The 19,475-nt window shown below is 38.6% G+C and overlaps 1 protein-coding gene across 7 annotated transcripts in view; it reads right to left on the bottom strand.

Moving 5' to 3' along the window:
* NEK10 (NIMA related kinase 10) overlaps positions 1-19,475 on the bottom strand; it is a 214,473-nt gene that overhangs the window by 60,181 nt on the left and 134,817 nt on the right. For all 7 annotated transcript variants that reach the window (XM_044754603.2, XM_044754604.2, XM_014840925.3 and 4 more), the window contains 3 exons: positions 19,281-19,410; positions 18,665-18,735; positions 9,702-9,915 (listed from right to left, as the gene is read on the bottom strand). In XM_044754603.2, the coding sequence (XP_044610538.2) occupies positions 9,702-9,915; positions 18,665-18,735; positions 19,281-19,410 (415 nt within the window). The remainder of the gene's footprint in view (positions 1-9,701; positions 9,916-18,664; positions 18,736-19,280; positions 19,411-19,475) is intronic.

Genomic DNA, 19,475 nt, shown 5'->3' with positions numbered 1-19,475 from the left:
GAGTGGACTTCCCACTTCAGCAGGTGCAGTGAGATGTTCCTCTCCAGGAACTTACTCTGGGACACTTGGCTTTGCCACCACAGACAGGTGGGTTAATGACACAAGCCTGGAGCATGGTGTTTCACTATGGTAGCTGGAAATCTTTCAGCTCCAAAGTTGTTTGGTTGACGCCATTGTCTACTTTCACTTATGAAACCCTGAAGCATTTCCCTTCTCCTGTGCCCCACATATCAAGTAGAAGAGCAATATGTTCAATTTAAACCAGAACAACTGGTGTCTGGGGCCCTGAAAATAGCTAAATTTATAAATATTATATAATAAAGGAAAATGTTCAAGTTTGGATATTAATTATTGTTTTACTTTGAACTTCTTAAAAATAATCATACAAAGCTAAATATTTTGCTTTAATATAATTAAGTGCATATAATTATCATCCCACTATTATCACGACACTCACTCTCTTAATTAGAATTTCTTAAAAGCACAAAAACACAGTAATGAACTGTCACTAAATTAAATAAATTAGAAAACGAATTGTTTATTACAATTCAATCTAAAATTCCAATATCAAATTTACCATGCTTGATAATGTTTCACTGCTACTCCATAACTAACCTAGTATCTGCTGTGGGTTCTCTATTATTCCTAATTCAAAGACAGGTTTTCTAGAAGCAATAATGCTAACAAAGATGAGGAGAAGAACAGTGTCATAATCTGAAAGTATCGCTTATTGAAAATACAGAAGATATGGTCTACCTCAAAAATTACTGACCACCATTTTATCTGAAGGCTACAGATCAAAAAGAAAAAAAACTGAATGTATGTGGTAATATTTCCAAAAGCATTTCAGAAGAGGCCAGAATCAGGTAATTCCACTCAAAATATAGAAGAAACAATGCACAGAGAATCAGCAGGGGGCCAAGTTTTAAGACACTCTGATTTAGATTTCCCAAAAACAAGAAATACAAGTTAAAAGTGGCAACGCTGAAGACACTAAAGTGCATGGAATTAGACATGAACAATATAAATGAACCCCCCAGATTAGAACCCCACTTACTATTCAATTTTTAACACAGAATTACATAAGGAAAGGTTAACTCTTGTTAAATTGTACACTTAGCACATGACATCCAAATAGCAAAATCATTAAATGCCAGTGGAGAAAGAATTAAAAATTAGGAAAAAAAAGTCCCCGTCATCTTTTGCTTGGTCCACTGCAATCTTCTCTCAAGCAATCGCACTACTTCCATTCCACTGTCGGCTCTCAACAGTCTCTTTCTACACAGCAGCCAGATCTATCATTTTAAAACATTTATGTCACCCCCTTTCTCTAAACTCACAGCACTCAGGTCTACACCATGGACTATAGACTCCCCATCTTCCACTCTCTCTCCCTGTCTCCCTGCTCTCCAGCCACACAGGCCTCCCTGCTTGCTCCCTGAACTTAGCAGGCATGCTCCCACCTCAGGATCTTTGGATTTGCTGTTCCCTCTGCCATCAGTCTTGTGCCTCCAGATATTTGCATGGCTCACCCCTTAATATACTCAGCTTCTGTTCAAATGTCACATAATTATGGAGGCTTTTCCTGACATCCCTCCATAAAATAGCCTGTCTCCACATCTACTAATCACTTTCTGTTACCTTGCCTTCTTAAATTTTTGTCCACAGCCTCAATATATTTTTATTTACTTATTACCTGTCTTCCTCCACTAGGAAGGGGGGGGTCTTCAGCTTTTGTGTTCACTGTTAGACGACTAGACTGGAACAGTCCCCAGAAGAGAATAGATGCTAACCAAATTTTATTAAATAAATGAAATAAAAGATTGATTTTTCAAAGTGTTGAGCAGCTCTTCTCCATGTTAAAACAAAGGATAGAAATTAAAATTATAGCATGATTTTTTGAAGAAATTGGCAAACGGATTGTAAAATTAATAAGGAAATACAACAGACCTAGAATAGCCAAATCAAATTTGACAAAGAAGAATAAAATCAAAAGACTTACACAACCTGATTTCAAAACTTATTCAAAAGCTACAATAGTCAAGACAATGTGGTATTGGCCTAAGAATAGACATACAGATCCATGGAACAGAATAGAGTTCAGCAATAGATCCACATGTATATTTTCAAATGATTTTCAACAAAGATGCCTAGTAAAATCAATGGAGAAAGATTAGACATTTTAAGAAATGGTGCTTGAAAAACTGGATACCATTACGGAAAAAAAAAACTCAATTTCTTAATTATTCTATGCACAAAATTAAATCAAAATTAATCACAGACCTAAAAATAAAAGCTATAACCATAAAGAATTTACCAAAAACAAGAGGCTATTTTTGCAACCTTGAGATAGACAACGATTTCTTTAACAGGATGCAAAAAGCACTAACAACAACAAAAATTAGCAAAATGAAAATTTAACAAAAATTTCTGTTTATCAAAAATATATCATTAATAAAATAAATAGTCAAGTCATTGACTGGGAAAAATATTTGCAACACATATGTTTGACAACAGAGTCATATCTGGAATATATAAAGAACTACAAATCAACAAAAACAGACAAATAGTTTGATAAAATAATGGGCAAAGATTTGAACAGACACTTTAAAAAACACACAAAGAGATATATAAATGACCAATAAGTACATATAAACGTGTTCAACATCCTTGGTTATCAGGAAAATGCAAACTAAAACCACAGAGACACCCTTTTACACCCACTACAAAGGCTAAAATCCAAAAAACTGACATACCAAATGTTGGCAAGAATGTGAAACAACTGGAACTCTCATATATTGCTCCCAAAAGTGCTAAGCAGCGTAATTTTGGAGAACTGTTCGTTAGTTTCTTTTAAAGTTAAATATACAACTACCTCATGACCCTGAAATTCTGTTCCTTGGTATTTATCTATAAGAAAAATGAAAACGCATCCACAAGAAGACTTGTACAAGAAAATTCATAGCAGTTTTATTTATAAAATCCAAAATCTGGAGACAACATAAGTGTTCATTAACAGGAGAATAAGCAAATTATGATATATTCATACAACATAATATCTAGCAATATAAACACATTACTGCTATACACAACAACATGGATGAATCTCACAGATGCTAAAGAATTCAGACGCTAAAGATAAATACTATTTGATTTATATGAAATCAAACAATAGGCAAAAGTAGTCTCTAGTGAGAGAAGTCATAACAGTCTGTCGATAGGCAGGGAACTCTGTGAGAAGAGGCATGAGGGAACTTTCTGAGGCGATGTACATGTTCTGAATCTGGTTTTGGTGGCAGTTGTACACGTGTCAAAAGTTATTGAACTAAGCACTTAAAATTGTACATTTTATTCTGTGTAAAGCATACAGCAAAAGCGGGTGTCGGGGGGCAGTCTCGGGTGGATGTAAGAATTTTGTATATATCTATGTGGGAGCTGATAAGGCATTGCTTTATTTTCTTAAACCATAACAAGTAGAGAACATTTCCACAACAAGTCATGATTTTTCCTGATACTTCTTTCACTGCATCATTACTTGTTGCATTTTCACAGCCTTGGGGGAAATTCAGTCAACAATTAACCAGACAATAAAAGCAAACATGTTCACAGAAATATTGTCCTTTCAAAATACATCATTTTCTACATGGCTTAATTTAATCTCTTAGCTGAGGATTGCAGACACACGCCTTTAGTGGTGTGCTCAGCAATTGTAAATGACATATGGTACAATAAAAACAAAGCAACTCAGATAAATAAATAGTACATTCTTTAAAATTTGCACTAAGAAAATGAGAATTGGGTGCTTGCATATCTGCTCAATTCCTAAGTGGTCAACTTTAAAGATATTTGAGAATTTAAGAAAAATATCAAATGCTTGTCAATAAAGTTTGTGAAGAACATACACAGATTGTATCAGAAAACCACAAGAGGAATTTCACAACAAAGAAGTGAAATTATGAAGGGTTTGTGAACTTAGAAAATAATCTTTGCTGATATGTGCTCTACTAGCTGCCTTGTCCCCCAAAGTAGATGGAATTTAAGATGAAATTACATGTGCCATATTTCAATAGTTTGACAATATCAGATCATCATAGAAATCTTTCTTTTTAATTCACCAAAAGCTTAGAGTAAATTACTAGCTATATGAACATTTACTTATCATCTTAAGCAGGGTATAATTTATCAAGGTCAGATGCTATTTTTTGAAAGATCATCTTGGTAGAGATGGTAGAGATCCATCAGAGAGGACGGCTAAGGGAAGATGATTCTAGATAACCTAGGGGGAACGGATTCAATCATTTGGAAGTTCAAAGCAGAGCTGAGGTTTCTCTGAGATGAAAAAGAAATTATATCTGTGGACAGCAGCTTCAGCTGGCGCCCAAGAGTTCCATGCCCTTTCTGCCAGCCTGTCCTATGGATTTTGGACTTACCTAGCCAGCTCCTACAATTGTGTAAGCCAATCCTTGCAATAAATCTCTTAACATATTTCTCCTACTGGTTCTGCTTCATACATTTTGTGTAGGACTGTCCTGCACATGACATAATATTAACATCCTTGGCTGCTGCCCCTTAAGTACCAGTAGCATTGCGATAAACAAAATGACACTCCCTCCACACACACACACAGTTCCTAATGACCCCCTGTAAACAGCGCAGAGGTGGTACACTGAATTACTGCTAGGGGTGAGAAAGAGACTAGAAGCAAGAAAGTTAGATCTGGCAATGATTCAACGTGAGATAATGAGAGTGAGGATTGAAAAGATAAGATGGATTTGTCAGACATTTCAAAGAGAGAATTGGTAAGAGCTTGCTAATGAAACAGATGTAGGACTTGAGGAAGAGTGAATTGAAGAAGGTGTCAAGGTTCCAGTTAAGGTGATGAGGGGTAGAACACAACTAGGTTAAGGGAAGAGAATTCATTCACTGTGGGACTTGCTGAGTCTGAGGTACCTGTTAGACATACAGGTAAATGTCCAGTTCGAAATTTAGGTCTGCCACACAAGAGAGGTTGTGTGTGAAAGTAGATTTGGAGGTCTTCATAAAACACGCGTGGAAATTATGCTGTAAAACACATCCCAGTGTATTTTGCCTTCTTAGAAAATTTTGTGTACTTTTCCTCCCAGAGCCTTTATACTATGTAAGACCAGGCCATGAGGCCGAGGCTTATAAACCCAAGGTAAGGCCTGGATGAAGAACACTTGGGGAAAAAGAAGGACATGATGGAAGGGCAACTTCTGGCAGGGTTGACAAGGGACTGGGAAGTCTTTCTGAAGCTCAGAGAAGGAGCCTGATAGGAGGATAGAAGATAAGAAGGCGGGTGCAATCATCTTGTTTTTCCTCTTCATACCCTCTCCAGCAGAGGTGAACCTTGGGAGTGGAGTAGGGAAGTTGGTAGAAACACACAGGATTTCAGGGGGCAATCTAGGTGCAGCCAGAAAAGGCTGGAAGCTTTAGAGAAGCTTTGTGATCATCATGACACTATATTCTATGGTCATTTAACATAAGGCCCATGAGGGTAGACAACTTGTGTTCACTGTGGTATCCCTAGCACCTAGAACAGTGCCTGAAACCCAATAGGCACTCAATAAATATTTGTTGAATGGATAATTGAATGACTGGCACCCGGGATAGAAGAGCAGTAAAGGATGAAGAAGGTGCCTGGGATGGCACGGCTGACACAGTGCTCCCCATTCCCAGTTAGTTCTCCATGGACTGTGTGTGACAAGGATGGGAATCCAAAGCTCCCGAGTGCCACACTGGGAATATAGAAGATGGCTGTAGTGCTGGCAGGTGAGCTCACTAGGTTGTCACTGCACAGCAGGCCACACAGAAGTCAGCTCAAACTAAGGATGTCAAGGTAAGTGCCCCAAAGCCAAAAAGATAGGTTTACCTCATCTAAAGTCAGCAGAGCCAAAAGAAGAAGCATGCAGAGCCCCTGGCCCTCTTCCATCAGCAAAGGCATGCCTAAGCTTCCTCCTGCAGCCAGCTGCCATATTGGGAGGAGGAAATGGAGAGGAGAATCCTTGAAATGGGAGAGAAACTTTTAGACCAAAAGAGACTGATATAAGCGATAATGGCTACATCCATCATTTTCTGCCATCAGCAGGAATAGGATTCAAAACAAAATGATACATGATTATAGAAAATAAAGTTCCTATTTTGCACAATCAATTTTTACCCAAATTCATATGAAATGAAAAACCATGGAGCTGGATGGAGCTCACTCAAGGGAAGAGCAAGAAGAGAATCAGAACATCTAAATTTAAGAGGCCAAGGGTGGAAGAGAAAATAAGAAAAAGTCACACTGCAAGAACATGCTTCTCTCCTGATTCAGTCTTCCTGGGACAGTCAGCTCTGCTCCACTGTACACATAGGCGTATGCTTGATTCACCCATATTAATATAAGTCTAAAGCTGGATCCACAAAATCACAATAATCTGAATGAAACTGAAGTTTTCCGTTGATTATCCAGATTTTTCCAGGCTGGATTTTTTTTTAACACTCATCCTTGTATTTGTTGGTGAGGATCTAAGCAGCACACTCTAGAAATGTCTGTAACTAATTTTTCTGTCTTAGATATACCATAATACCTAAAGAGTAATTACTCTGTGTGTTTAATGCATTGTGTACAGTGCCCAAATGCTAATCATGATTTTGACTATTATAATGCCATAATATCCTCTATATTACAATAGCCTTTTATTGTCACACATTTCAGAAAAATTGCACTTCATTTTTCTCTGCTTGATTCTTACCATTCTTGACTCTGTGCTTTCCTATGATCTACTTGAATTATAAAAATTAGAAAGCTTAACATTCTTCAAAAGTAAAGTCTTGCTTCACTTTCTTAGAGGATAAACCACAGTACACAGGCATTAACTTTATTAGTGAACACTTCTCTGTCTGTGAAATATATATTAATACCTGTCTTCACCAGCCTGTTTTGAAAATTGCCATAATTAAGAACAAGCTAACATTTGAAAGGAAATAGCATTCACCCCATGAGACAGGAGCAATTAATGTTTCTTATCAATTATTTGTTTACTTACTAATTTGCAAAATTTCTCCAATTCACAATGGATCTGCTTATGGGTGCTGGGACTTCATAAAGTTTTCCTGAACCCACTAATTTCTCTTTCCTTTGACTATTATTTATCATTGCATTGTGTAATTGCATTATTGATATTAACTGCTCTGGGAGAACATCCCACTATATTTGAAATGAAACAATCATAATACCATAATACTGCTTAAGAAAAAAAGAAGCATAAAATTTTGCACCTATAATTTTTCTGCGGGCAATGGCATAGATGTAAGTTTTAAAAAATAATCATTGGTACCCAGTGAGGATAATGCCAATTAACTGCATGCTGTCTTTTGACGAAATGTAATCATATTTCCCTTTCAGTTCTTTAATAAAGCTGCATTTTTCCCTTTTAGTTAACATTTGATTAATCTTTAAATGAAAAACAGTATACCTAAAATAGTGCAAAAGAAGAAGGTATTTTATGGCTCTTTAAAATAGTAACATAAACTTTGCTTTGAATTAAAGTACTTCTCTATAGTCCCTGTAAGACCGAATGCTCCATGAGGGCATTGAAGATGGCTAGTAGCAAGTGCTGAATAAGTGTCTATTAATCACACTGAATAGCATACCTGGATTTAGTACTAATGGACCAGTTAGTACTAGATTAACAAGTTGCATCAGCAAACTATTCTTCTAACATAAGCAGTGCTTATTTTATATAATTGATGCTATCTTACAACTTATGCCACTTTTTAACTGGCATAGTATATTCAAATACATTAACTTATTTAATCGTACTGCCCTCTGCAGTAGGTAATATCTTCCTCCTAATTTATAGATGAGTAAAGAACCCCAGAACCTCAAAACTCCCTCATCAACTGTAGATTTCTCCCTTTGTTTTACCCAGTCATGGTCTGAGAACTATATTTCTACTGTTAAAATGGCCCTCCTAATACATATTGAAATACTGATGGGCAAAATGATATGGTATCTTGGATTTGGGAGTGTGTAGTGGGTAGGCATAGAGTTGATACCGACTGGTCCAAAGCAGCAAATTATTGAAGCTGGGCGATGGGTACACAAAACACTCTCTTTACTTCTATAAATGTATGAAGCTTCCACAAAAAAAGAAAAAGCTCAAAAAAAAGCCGAAAAGTAAAAATAAATAAATAAATAAAATGGTCCCTCTCAATGTGTTTTGCTAAAGATAAGAGGATTTCTGCTGTTAGATTTTAAACTGACTCCACCTACTCCCACATCAGCTACATGAATCTAATATAAACTGACTCTTTCATATCCAACCGGAAGTTGGCTAAGTAGCTTTGCAGTGCAGAACTTAACAGAAGGCCCCGAATACTTAAGATACATAGAAACGGCCACATCTCTTGCATTTCAGTTTACTGGCAATGCTATATCTGAACACAACACGACATCCATAGAATGATGTGTTTCTCATTGTTGCCTACTTTTTAGGAAGTCAGGTCGTAAAATAACAAGCAAAGCGTGCTCTGTCTCCCTGTGTGTAAGATTTTACTGTGCTCTGAAAGAGCTGTAACTCCAAGTTATATGCTCCTAAATGTAAACTGAGGCCTTAGATAATCACCATGGATTGTTCTCTGAAATTACAGGCGGGCTTGGCATTTAAGGCAATGAAGATGACTTTTCCCCCAAAAGAGAACTATACTGAATCTTCAACTTCTGGATTTCAAGTACACACCAAACAGTAGTGCCTTCTTCTAAAGAGAAAGCAGTTCACTGGAAATGCTGTTATTCAAGAAATTAGAACTGCCTCTTCTTTGAGACCAACTTTTTATGTAATTTTCCCAGGCGAGGCAGAGCAGATCTTGACGGTCCTGGAAAGGAATTTAATGACTGAGTACCCTAACCAAGAATGGACGGTATGGCCCCACTGCCTTGGGCCCGCCCCTGGGAGGGAAGACAAGAATGTTTACTAGGTTGAAGGGCCCCTTTCTGGATGCCTGCTGGGGGAGCCCAGAGCATGAGTGAAGGACAGGTCATGGTCATGGTACAACAAAGGCACAGAAGAAGAAAAGTGAGAGACAGCAGCAAGAGAATCACTGGCACAATCACTTGCACATGAAATGTGTAGCTTTGGCATCCCTTTTTAAGTTATGCTCAAAAATAAATATCAAAATAATTTGAAGGTTACTGACAAGAAAAATAAAAGCACATATTCCAATTTGAAGCAATGGCAACACTATTACCATCACAAACAGTATTGAAAGCAATGACACAGAGTAATAAGAAAAAATTTTAAGGCAAATATTATTTCCTTCTCTAAATTAACACACAATATTTTAATCCATATTCCTAAAATCAGATTGCTGAAGAAATTAAATATAAGCATTCACTATTTATACAAAGATCATAATATAAACTCAAAGAATTGCTAAGAAATCTTTTTGATACCTCTGGTTTTTTAATAGATAGTAAGTTATGGGCTAGTTCTTTGGGAAATGAGTTATACTGACTTATTTCAATTTTAATTACAAGATATAGAAATGGATGCAAATATAACTATATAATAATGAAATATTACATGTAGCAATTAATATTTTCCTAACTTAAGATAAATTTTCCTTAAGACAAGCATGAACAACTTCAGACAGCCTATTAGAGTGCCTCATGAAGAGACTGAAAGATTCGTACTTACTTGAGATAGCAGAGCCAGCTCATGGTGACATGTGACAGCGTTCCGGTTAGCTTCCATAAAATACCTCTGCGTGCGCCTGCGTTCCCGTTCCAGCTTCTTCTCTAAGGCCAGCTGAGATGTAGATAAGTTGTCTAAATACTTCATCATGACATCTGATATCATGGAGCTGACTTCTACAATATCCGGGCGGGCTTCTGCATCAGGAGTGAGGCACCTAAGAGAGAGAAGCTAATTACTGCACTCTGGTCAATGTCATGACCAGGCGATGGGGTGTGGAGGGTCAAGGCTAAATTCCACTGTGTGTCCATCGTAGTGTTTGCACCCAAGAGAACCTAGGGCAAGCTGGCATCAAGCATAGTTTTGAAACCAAGACTTCTCAAAAGGCATTTGGAAAGTTTGGGAAGGAGAGGGAGCACTGTTCTCTTTGTCATTGGGCTGGCAGGCAAGGGCTGCAGGCTGAGCATGAAGCCGCTCCTCAGGTCTCAGGATAGGCGGATGGGGTCATCTTCTCCTAGCTGAATTTGTTAATTTTCTAAAATCACTGCCAACTCACTAGTCAGTGAAACAAAGAGTGATCCCAATAAGATAGGCCCTGACGATCATCCCTGGGGCACCAAAAGGAAGGCTGGTTTCTGGGAGGTCACAACTTATTGGCCTTGGCCTTTTCCAGCTGTATAGTGGCAATATCAACACAACTTGATTAGTGAGAGTCTTACAAAACAGGAAGTTCTAAGAATAAAACACAATCCAGTTACTTGGAGGTTTAAGACGTTTGTAGTATTTTTTTTAAGCTGCTAATTTGACACATTGCATGCTGATTTTTCTGTGATTTTGGAGGTAGGAAATATCAATCAGCCTTTAGAGAGTATTGTTCATGCCACAGCTAAACACTAATAGAAGGCTATTCTAGATGCCTGTGGAACCAATTATCAAGATCATTGGTTAGCATGCCTTAAATACTTCTGGCACTCACTATAACATTTTGTCTATTTTTTAAATTCAAATTCTCTAATTTCACTCAAGTCATGTGTGCTTCTCAATAAAACTTAACTTGTTCAGACTATGAGAAAAAGATCTAATTTTTCACATCCTGTATTTGATTTAGCAACCCATAGGTAATACAACTCTCACATATACTGATATCTCCAGGCAAGATTTAAGAATTATTACACACAATTATTCTTCACAACAGAAGTCAAAATAAGACTCTAACTTGTTAATTTGCTAATTATTTTTTCTTACTGAGTTTATTAACCAAGAGTAAAATACACACATCTTATTCAGATTTTAAGACATAACTATCATTTCATGCTTTATCTTTATTCTATTTCTTTTTAAGTCTAAGGCAGTGAGCTTGCACTATGGCTGTGACAGGCATTTATACATCAGCTGAATTCATATTTAACAGTTCAGTCTGTGCACCTATCACATACGAAGTAAGGCAGGAGATTGTCGAGATAGGGCCAGCTAGATAATTTTAGGGGTGCCCAGTGCAAAATAAAAATGTGAGGCCCCAGCAGGGAGTGGGGAAACTAATCTTCACTTCCCACAGTCCACCATCCCAACTGATGGTAGACAGACGACTCACAAGAGATTGTAACCTCCGTGCCCACAGGACACACTTGGTATCCGGTTTGGAGGTGGGCAAGAGGCCTCCACTGAGTCACCCACTGAGCATGTCATGGTGCTGCCAGCCTGGTCAAGGATTGCCTCTTCTTTGCCGGACCCCAAGACTCAGCAGGGCACATGCTCCACGCTGACCCTCTCCTTACCTGCATCCACACACTGCCAGGGTAAAAGTGGAACACAGGCCTCCCCTGCTGATGCACTGAATCACCATACCAGGTAGAGAGCAGCAGTAAGGATGGGCCAGGGACAGGGAGATGGAGCTGGAGGCCAAGAGGGGCCCAGGGGGCTGGGAATGGATCACTGAGAATCTATGCCAGGGAGGCAGAGGGAGCTGGACAGACCAGACAGGAGCTGAGGCTCCAAGCCCCCAGTGCACACGCTCCTTATCCCATCAGACTTTACTTCCAAACTCAAATTCAAAGATAAAATTAATAAGCATTTCATGACCTTGACTGCAGAGCCTTAAACCCCAAGCACAGGACCATTTTGAGCACAAGGCCCTGTGCATTGGTTGTAGGCACGTGAAGCTGACCTTGTGCGGCAATGACATATTTGTAGTCAAGTTTCTAATTTTTGCTCATAATCGCAAAAGAAGCTAAGTTGTTAAGGATCACTTTCTAATTAAATCCACTTTTTCATCTACCCTCACTTAATTAGCAAAAGGGATTAAAGCTAATAAAAATGCTGGGTTGACCTAGTGTTGGTTAAGACTGTCATGTGAGAAAGAAAAACCCCAGCATCTAAGCCTTTCATTAGTGCATTAGACTAAGTTCCTTGTCTTCAGATATTTAAACTGATTCAAAGTAATATTAGCAGTTGAATTATCAGCTGAGCTTTGTTTTTTAGTCAAAAGTCAGCATAAGCCAGTTTTACAAATTATATAGTTATATATTACGGTAAGCGGGAGTCAGAATGGCCACTGTTCTAGCACTAGTCATCTCCTTCTGTCCCAAAGTCACTCCTCATCCTGTATTTGCCATCACTGAAAAAGAAACCACAGGGAGAGGCAGTTTCGCATCATTATTAGGCATGCAGGCTCTGGGTCAGATTGGCAGGGTTATACCCTGGCTCACCCTTTATTAACACTGATCTTGGGCAAGATTTAGCTTCTAAGTCTCAGATAGCCTATCTATAAAATGGGATAATCGCAGTACATACCTCATCAAATTGTTATAGTGATTAAATGAAGTCATCTCGGTGAAGCACTGGCACATTCTAAAACCTCAATAAATTGAAAAGAAAATCCACACTTCTATTTCTCCTCTATCACCTCCCAGATTTAACCAACACCAAGTTCTGTGGCTTCCACCTCCTAAACATTTCTCAAATCCATGTCCTTCCTCTCTAATCCCATGGCTATTGGCCTATTTCATCATCACTTGCTTGGACTACTGAAATAGTCTCCTAAACGACACGCTCATCTCTTGTTCACCTCTGATGCATATTGCAAACTGCCACCAGAATAATCCAAAACTGACTATATCACTCTTCTGTTCAGGATTCTTCAATAGCCCCTCATGGCCCAATAGGACAAAATTAACATTCCCAGCATGCCATATAAGCCCCTTCTTGAACTGGCCCTTACTTCCCTCCACAGCCTCACCCCCTCTTTCCCACCCTCCCCAGAAACATACCAGATGCTCCTACCTGTACTTTCCCACCCAGTCCACGGCTCTCTAATGCCCCATTTCTTTATTCATCTTATTTCCTCTGCTTGGATTTGCTTTTTGCTGATGGTATCTGCCCTTTGCCAAACTACATCCTTTATCTGCTTGCCAAAATCCCACTCTTTTCCAAGTCTCCATTAGGAAGGCTTCTTGGCCATCTTATGATAGACTTATCATCTCCCTTTTATAAATTCTCATTGCACTTGTCTATATTTAAAGTACTTAAAACTACTATAATTACTGTATTGCAATCATCTGTTTCACCACTAGAAAATGGAAACTTCTTGAGAGGAGGGACATGCGTCCACGTCACCATGATCTCCCCAGCGTGTAAAATGGAATCCGGGTCCTGCTAGGTATTCAGCAAAGAATGATTGAATGAACTTAGACTGAATTAACATCTAAGATTTTACCAATTTACCTGTCTATAGCCCAAAATATTTTGGCCACAGAATTCTGAACTTCCAGGAACTTCTATCAGAAATTCTAATTTAGCCTCATTGTTTTGAAATGCTTCCCTGCTTCAACTGTTCAGAGAAATTCTTAAGAGCAACCAAATGCTTCAACGATTCTCTAATCAAATAAGCATGAAATCAGGTTCTAGAAAAAAATCTGGGATGTTCCACTCACCCCACCCACTTTGTCCCCACTCTGCTCTGAGAGACCAGATAGAAAGAATTAGAGGGATACAATATTTGATTGTATTCATTTCATGTTTAAGAAACAAAGAGTTGAAGGTAGGGTGAAAAATATAAAGATCCACTTGTTCTTAGAACTAACTGAAAACATTAACTTTGTTAGTCGTCATGCCTGCCTCTGAAACAAAGCACCAGACAGCTTATGCAACCAGCCACAAATAGAGAAAAATAAGGCAACTGGAATATTTTGTGCATAAAAGGAAATGTTCTTCCTTTTTAAAAAGTAAACAGACAATACTCTCTTAACAGTGTACTGGAAGGTAAAAATAGTAAGGCTGGTACTGGGCAGAGCAACAAAATGTATTTACTTTTTGCCCCAAACTCTTCAGGGTTGCTAAGTTATTCTCCCAAATTCAAAGCCTGTTAGGAAAGAAAAGTTCCAATGACAAATGTGCTTGTGAACCACAGGAACAAACAGGAAAAAGGAAAGATGCTGGACATCAGAAATACAAACTATGTGAGCTCTACCTGACAAGATGAAGAAGGTAAAAATTAGACGATAGCAAAGCAGAAGAAAGAAGACATATGTGACTGGAAACAACAACTGGTTTAAAATTAAGAATGACTCTAGTGAACTTTCCCATCAATGGTTGCCCTATATTTCAAAAACTCCATCACATTACTAGTAAATGGCTCTGAGGCTGATTTGCTGAGCCATGAATGATCATTAAGAACACTTTTGCCTTTATGTGTCCCTTGCATCAATTTCCTAAAGAAAATGGAAAACTAAGAAAGTAGAAAATCCAATTTGTTCCCTAATTCTTTTGAAATTTAAATTTTTTTTATTGAGGAAGATTAGCCCTGAGCTAATATCTGCTGCCAATCCTCCTCTTTTTGCTGAGGAAGATTGGCCCTGAGCTAACATCCGTGCCCATCTTACTCCACTTTATATGTGGGACACCTGCCACAGCATGGCTTGACAAGAGGTACACAGGAACATGCCCAGGATCCACCCCAGAAAACCCCGGGCCCCTGAAGCCGAGCGTGTGAACTCAACCACTATGCCACCGGGAAGGCCCCTGAAATAATTTTTAAAGACTAAAAATCCAAAGCAAATTAAATATGTAATTGCATACAGCTCACAACTGATTTTGGTTTTATGTCAAGTTTTCTAAAGACAAAACTTTATTTGTGATGTGAATCCAGACAATGAGTCCCGAATAACTTTAGATGAAACCAACATCTATTATAGAACACACACTACAATCTTAATTTTTAGTCAGCTATAAAGTTAGACTGTCAGTTCTTACCTATTATGGCATTTTAGTCTTTTGAATTAAAAGTGTCCTCAAAAACATTTAATCTGGAGTCCCCTAATAGTGATCATTCATCCTTTTAAACAGTCTGGTAACAGGAACTCACTATGCATCCAGCAGCCTGCTCCGCTGTGGCTAGCTCTCTTTCTGATACACACTTCCTAATGGTGTGCTGACCTTGGCCTTCTCGAAACTTCCACTCCATGGTCTTGGCTCCATTTTCTGAAGTTCCACAGAATGAATCCAATTGTTTTCATATTTTCGATGTCATTCCATTTTCTAAATGGAATAACTGAAGTGTTGTTTAATCCTTTTACGATTACATCCCAAAACCTGTTGACTCAACTTCTAACCCTCAGTGGAAACAACCCCACTTCTCTCCGTCAACACCACCACTGCTGCAGTCAAAGCTGCCATCATCTCTCAGTGGACAGCTGGACCTGCTTGTCCCTCCCACTCTCATTCCTCTCCAGTCTATTTCCCATAGAGCAGCCAGCATGACCTTTGCTAAAGGAGAAATTTTCACTATGTCCCAGCCTGTTAATAACACTTCAGTCCTCTCCTCAGCACTCTAAATAAAAATTCAAAACCCTCTTCGAATTAGTGTTTTGGTTTTCTTCGGATAAATACCCAGAAGTGGAATTACTGGGTCATATGGCAGTTTTTAATGTTTTGAGGAACTTCCATACTGTTTTCCATTGTGGTTGCACCAATTTACATTCCCACCAAGAGTGCACGAGGATTCCTTTTCTCCACATCCTCACCAACACTTGTTATTTCTTGTCTTTTTGATAGTAGCCATTCTAACAAGTGTGAGGTGATATCTTATTATGGTTTTGATTTGCATTTCACTGATGATTAGTGATGTTGACCATCTTCTCATGTACCCATCGGCCATTTGTATGCCTTCTTTGGAAAAATGTCTATTCAGGCCCTCTGCACATTTTTTAATCAGATTGTTTGGTTTTTTGATATTGAGTTGTATGAGTTCTGTATTATTTTGGATATCAACTCCTTGTTGAATATGTCATGTATCAATTATACTTCAATAAAATACATATATTTTATATATAAAATATGGGCAATCAGAAAAAAAAATTTCAAAACCCTCAGTGTGGCTTATAGGACCTATTTGATCTGGCCCCTGTCAGCCTCCCCAGGCCCTAATCATTCACTGGCTATTTGTTCCCTTCCTTAACATGCTACGTCTCCAATTTCTTCCAGTTCCTCAAACTAACAAGCTCTTTCTCTCAGGAAAGCCTTCACAGATGCTGGTCTATGAAATGTTTCCTCCGCTCTGTCTACCATTTGAGAATTAGTGACTGTTAAGATCTCAGATCACATGTCTTTTCTGCATAGAAACTTTTCCCAAATCCCCAGACTAGGCCAAGTCCTTCTGTAATCTCTCATTGCCCCTTCTACCAGCCCTCATCAAATTTATCATAATTTGTTTTATATACTTAATTCCATAAATAATAATATTAATAAAAATACCTAAGTTTATTGAAGGCTCACTACGTGCTAGGTACTACTCTAAGAGCATCAGAAGCATTATCTTATTTAGGCTTCAAAACAAGCCCACAAGTAGTTACTATTGTTACCCACACACCACAGATGAGAGAAGTGGGGCTTGGGAAGGTTACAGTGAGTGGGAGACTAGGGATGAGAATCTAGCAGATTTCAGAATCTATTGATGATGTTCTACATGATAATGCTGCTATCTGGCTCCTCCTCCAGCCTCTTATCCCCAAGAAGCATGGCTACCAACAGCCAGGGAGCCTCTCAGAAGCAAATTACGGTCCCGTTTTCCCAGTGCCGCAAAATCAAAATAAGGACTCTGTGCTTTCTCTCTGCACTACTCCTCCCCTGTTCTTTGTGGCACTCAAATCCCTATGAAAAGGAAAAATGAAATGAGTAAATCTGACAGTTGTCTTGACATCTCTGGAGACTTCTTGAATTTTTAAGGCACTTTCCAAAAACAAATAGCAGAGAACAGGAACAAATTGCGGAGACGAACAGTTTAAAACATTTGTCTGCATTCATTAGCAACAGGGCATGATCCAGTACATTTGGAATTCAGATGATTTAGAAAGAGTTTTCAGCTCATTTCCCATAATTTGAACAATGATAATTGTCAACATTGCTCAAGTATTTACCATTTGCCAAGCTCTATGCTCAGTGCTTTGCATATATTACTTTGTGTAATGAGCACACCAGCCTGATGAGGTTGGTACCATTATGATCCCATTTTACTGGATGAGGAAATAGAGATGCAGAAAGAATGGTCAAATTGTTTGTTCAGAGTCCACAGTTATTAGACCTGAGGCTCTTGGTACTGTAGGGCAGCATTGTGCTGAACAAGAAAAGAGTCAAGATATAATCCTACGAGCACATGATGAGTAGCTATTAATGCAAAACAACAGGCTGAAGGGGAAACCAAAGGGAAAAGGGCACAGCCACAGTAATCCATCTATTCCATTCCATCAGAGATGGTGCTAAGTGCTGGGATAGATACTAAACCAAGTTCTTAGGGAACTGGGCAGGGGGATAGATAAAGATTGTATACAAGGTGACTCTAGGATTTCTAGAATAATAATGAGAATTTGACTCAGCTCAGTGGAGTAAAGAAGCAACCTTGAACCAACTTAAGCAGATAAGGTAGTCCAGAAATAAGGATCAACCAGATAAACGAGAGTCATTTATTCATACAAGTATTTGTTTAAAGTCTACTTCATACCAGGCATTGCTCTGGGCACTAAACAGCTATGAACGAAACTGAAAAATTCCTGTTCTTGTGCAGTTTTCATTCTGGTGGAGAAGAGACAGACAATAAAGCAACACTTCCGCACACACATGTCTAACACGTTGGGGGTGATGGGTGCTGTGAGATTTATAAAGCAGGCAAGGGGGTGAGGGTGTGGAGAGGCTGTGGGGGTATCAGGGTGGGCTTCCTGATAAGGAGGCATTTCCGCAGAGACCCAAGGGGAGTGAGAGCCCGTGCCATGCATGTATCAGAGAGAAGAGAGTTGCAGCAAAAGGGAAGAGCAAGGAATGGTCCAGAGAGAAGGTACATGCCATGACCAGCAGGAAGCTCCCATGGATGGAGCTGAGGGAGCAGAGGAAAAATGGGAGGGGATGGGATGAGAGGTCAGCTGGGACAAGCTCTGTGGGGTCAGAACTCTGCAGCTGCATCAGGATAATGACTCCCATTAAACTCCTACTATATTGGTAGCGGGAGCACTTCTTTTTGACTTTCTTTGAAAACTTATTATAAAACATAATCCTGGTGATTTAAAAATAGAAATGAAAAAATGCTTACAGTTTTATCATCTAACGGCCTTTTTCAGTTTCATATGTTCTTGCCCAACCTTTTTCCACATTCATGCATATTTTACGCTTTTCGTCATAAGCACCTTTACATGCTGTTTGTTGTACTTAGCCTCACATTGTACATGTTTTACAGGTTGATACAAAGCCTTCCAAATAATCATTCTCATGGGTGGTTGCACAATATTTTAAGCGAACGTACTACTTCCTCCTGGACACTTTGGTGGCTTCCAAATGGTCACAACTACTGATGATGCACAAACATTTTTCTAGGTTTGGATTATTCGGGAACGCTTCTTTTGTATGAATATTTACATAGTGTATTTATATAGCTACAAGGTATTTCTTGATAATCCTTGTAAGTTTGAAGTGGTGAGACTAATTACCTGCTGATAGTGTCTGTCACTTTCTCAGAGTAGATGCCTTCTGGCACTGGTTCATATACTGCCTCCACGATCTGCAAAATAAACAGACTAGAGTGATGGAAGTCAAGGGGCCATTGACAGCTTTGAGCAGTAATACTTGGCCACAACATAAGAGTTACTCAATAAGCATTATAACTTTGTGCACAAATTTTAATCAGAAACGAAAATATCCCAACAAACTAAAAATTAACATCAATTAAACAGTTCTTGAGCATGGAATTGTACTCTTCAAGCTGAGTTAAAGTTAACCTCAGATTCATAATAAATGATGTATAGGATAATATAATATGCTAAATTGTGGGTAATCCAAACTGCAATTAAAAATAAGAGACCAAAAGTAATTTGATAAATTTATTTTTATAATTTTCTATGATAAATGAAGACAATTACAGGGGAAAATATGCCATAGCGCATGCCATATATTTAGAAGAAAGGGGAAAAAATAAACTGGATTATGTTGTTAATAAAATAATGCCTGCTTTTAATTGACAGTTTTATAAAAATCAGAAAGGTTCTATTTAAGAAGGGCAATGGCTTTTTTAACAACACGACTCTGTTGTCTCCCAACGTTGCTTACTTTCGTAGCCAGCGAGAGCATGTTGGTGCTATAGAAGGGAGGATTCAGAGTCGCCATCTGATAAAGGAGGCAGCCTGCCGCCCAGACATCAGCCTTCTCCCCGTACGGCTCACTCTTCAGGACCTCAGGGCTGAATTAAAATAAGGACGTTAACAGACACCAAAAAAAGGAGAAGAAGCTGGCACAGAAAGAAGT

This window comes from Equus asinus, chromosome 21, assembly GCF_041296235.1.
Source record: "Equus asinus isolate D_3611 breed Donkey chromosome 21, EquAss-T2T_v2, whole genome shotgun sequence".
Lineage (NCBI taxonomy): Eukaryota > Metazoa > Chordata > Mammalia > Perissodactyla > Equidae > Equus > Equus asinus.
The sequence above is the reverse complement of the archived record's forward strand: the minus strand, read 5'-3'. Positions and strand labels throughout refer to the sequence as shown.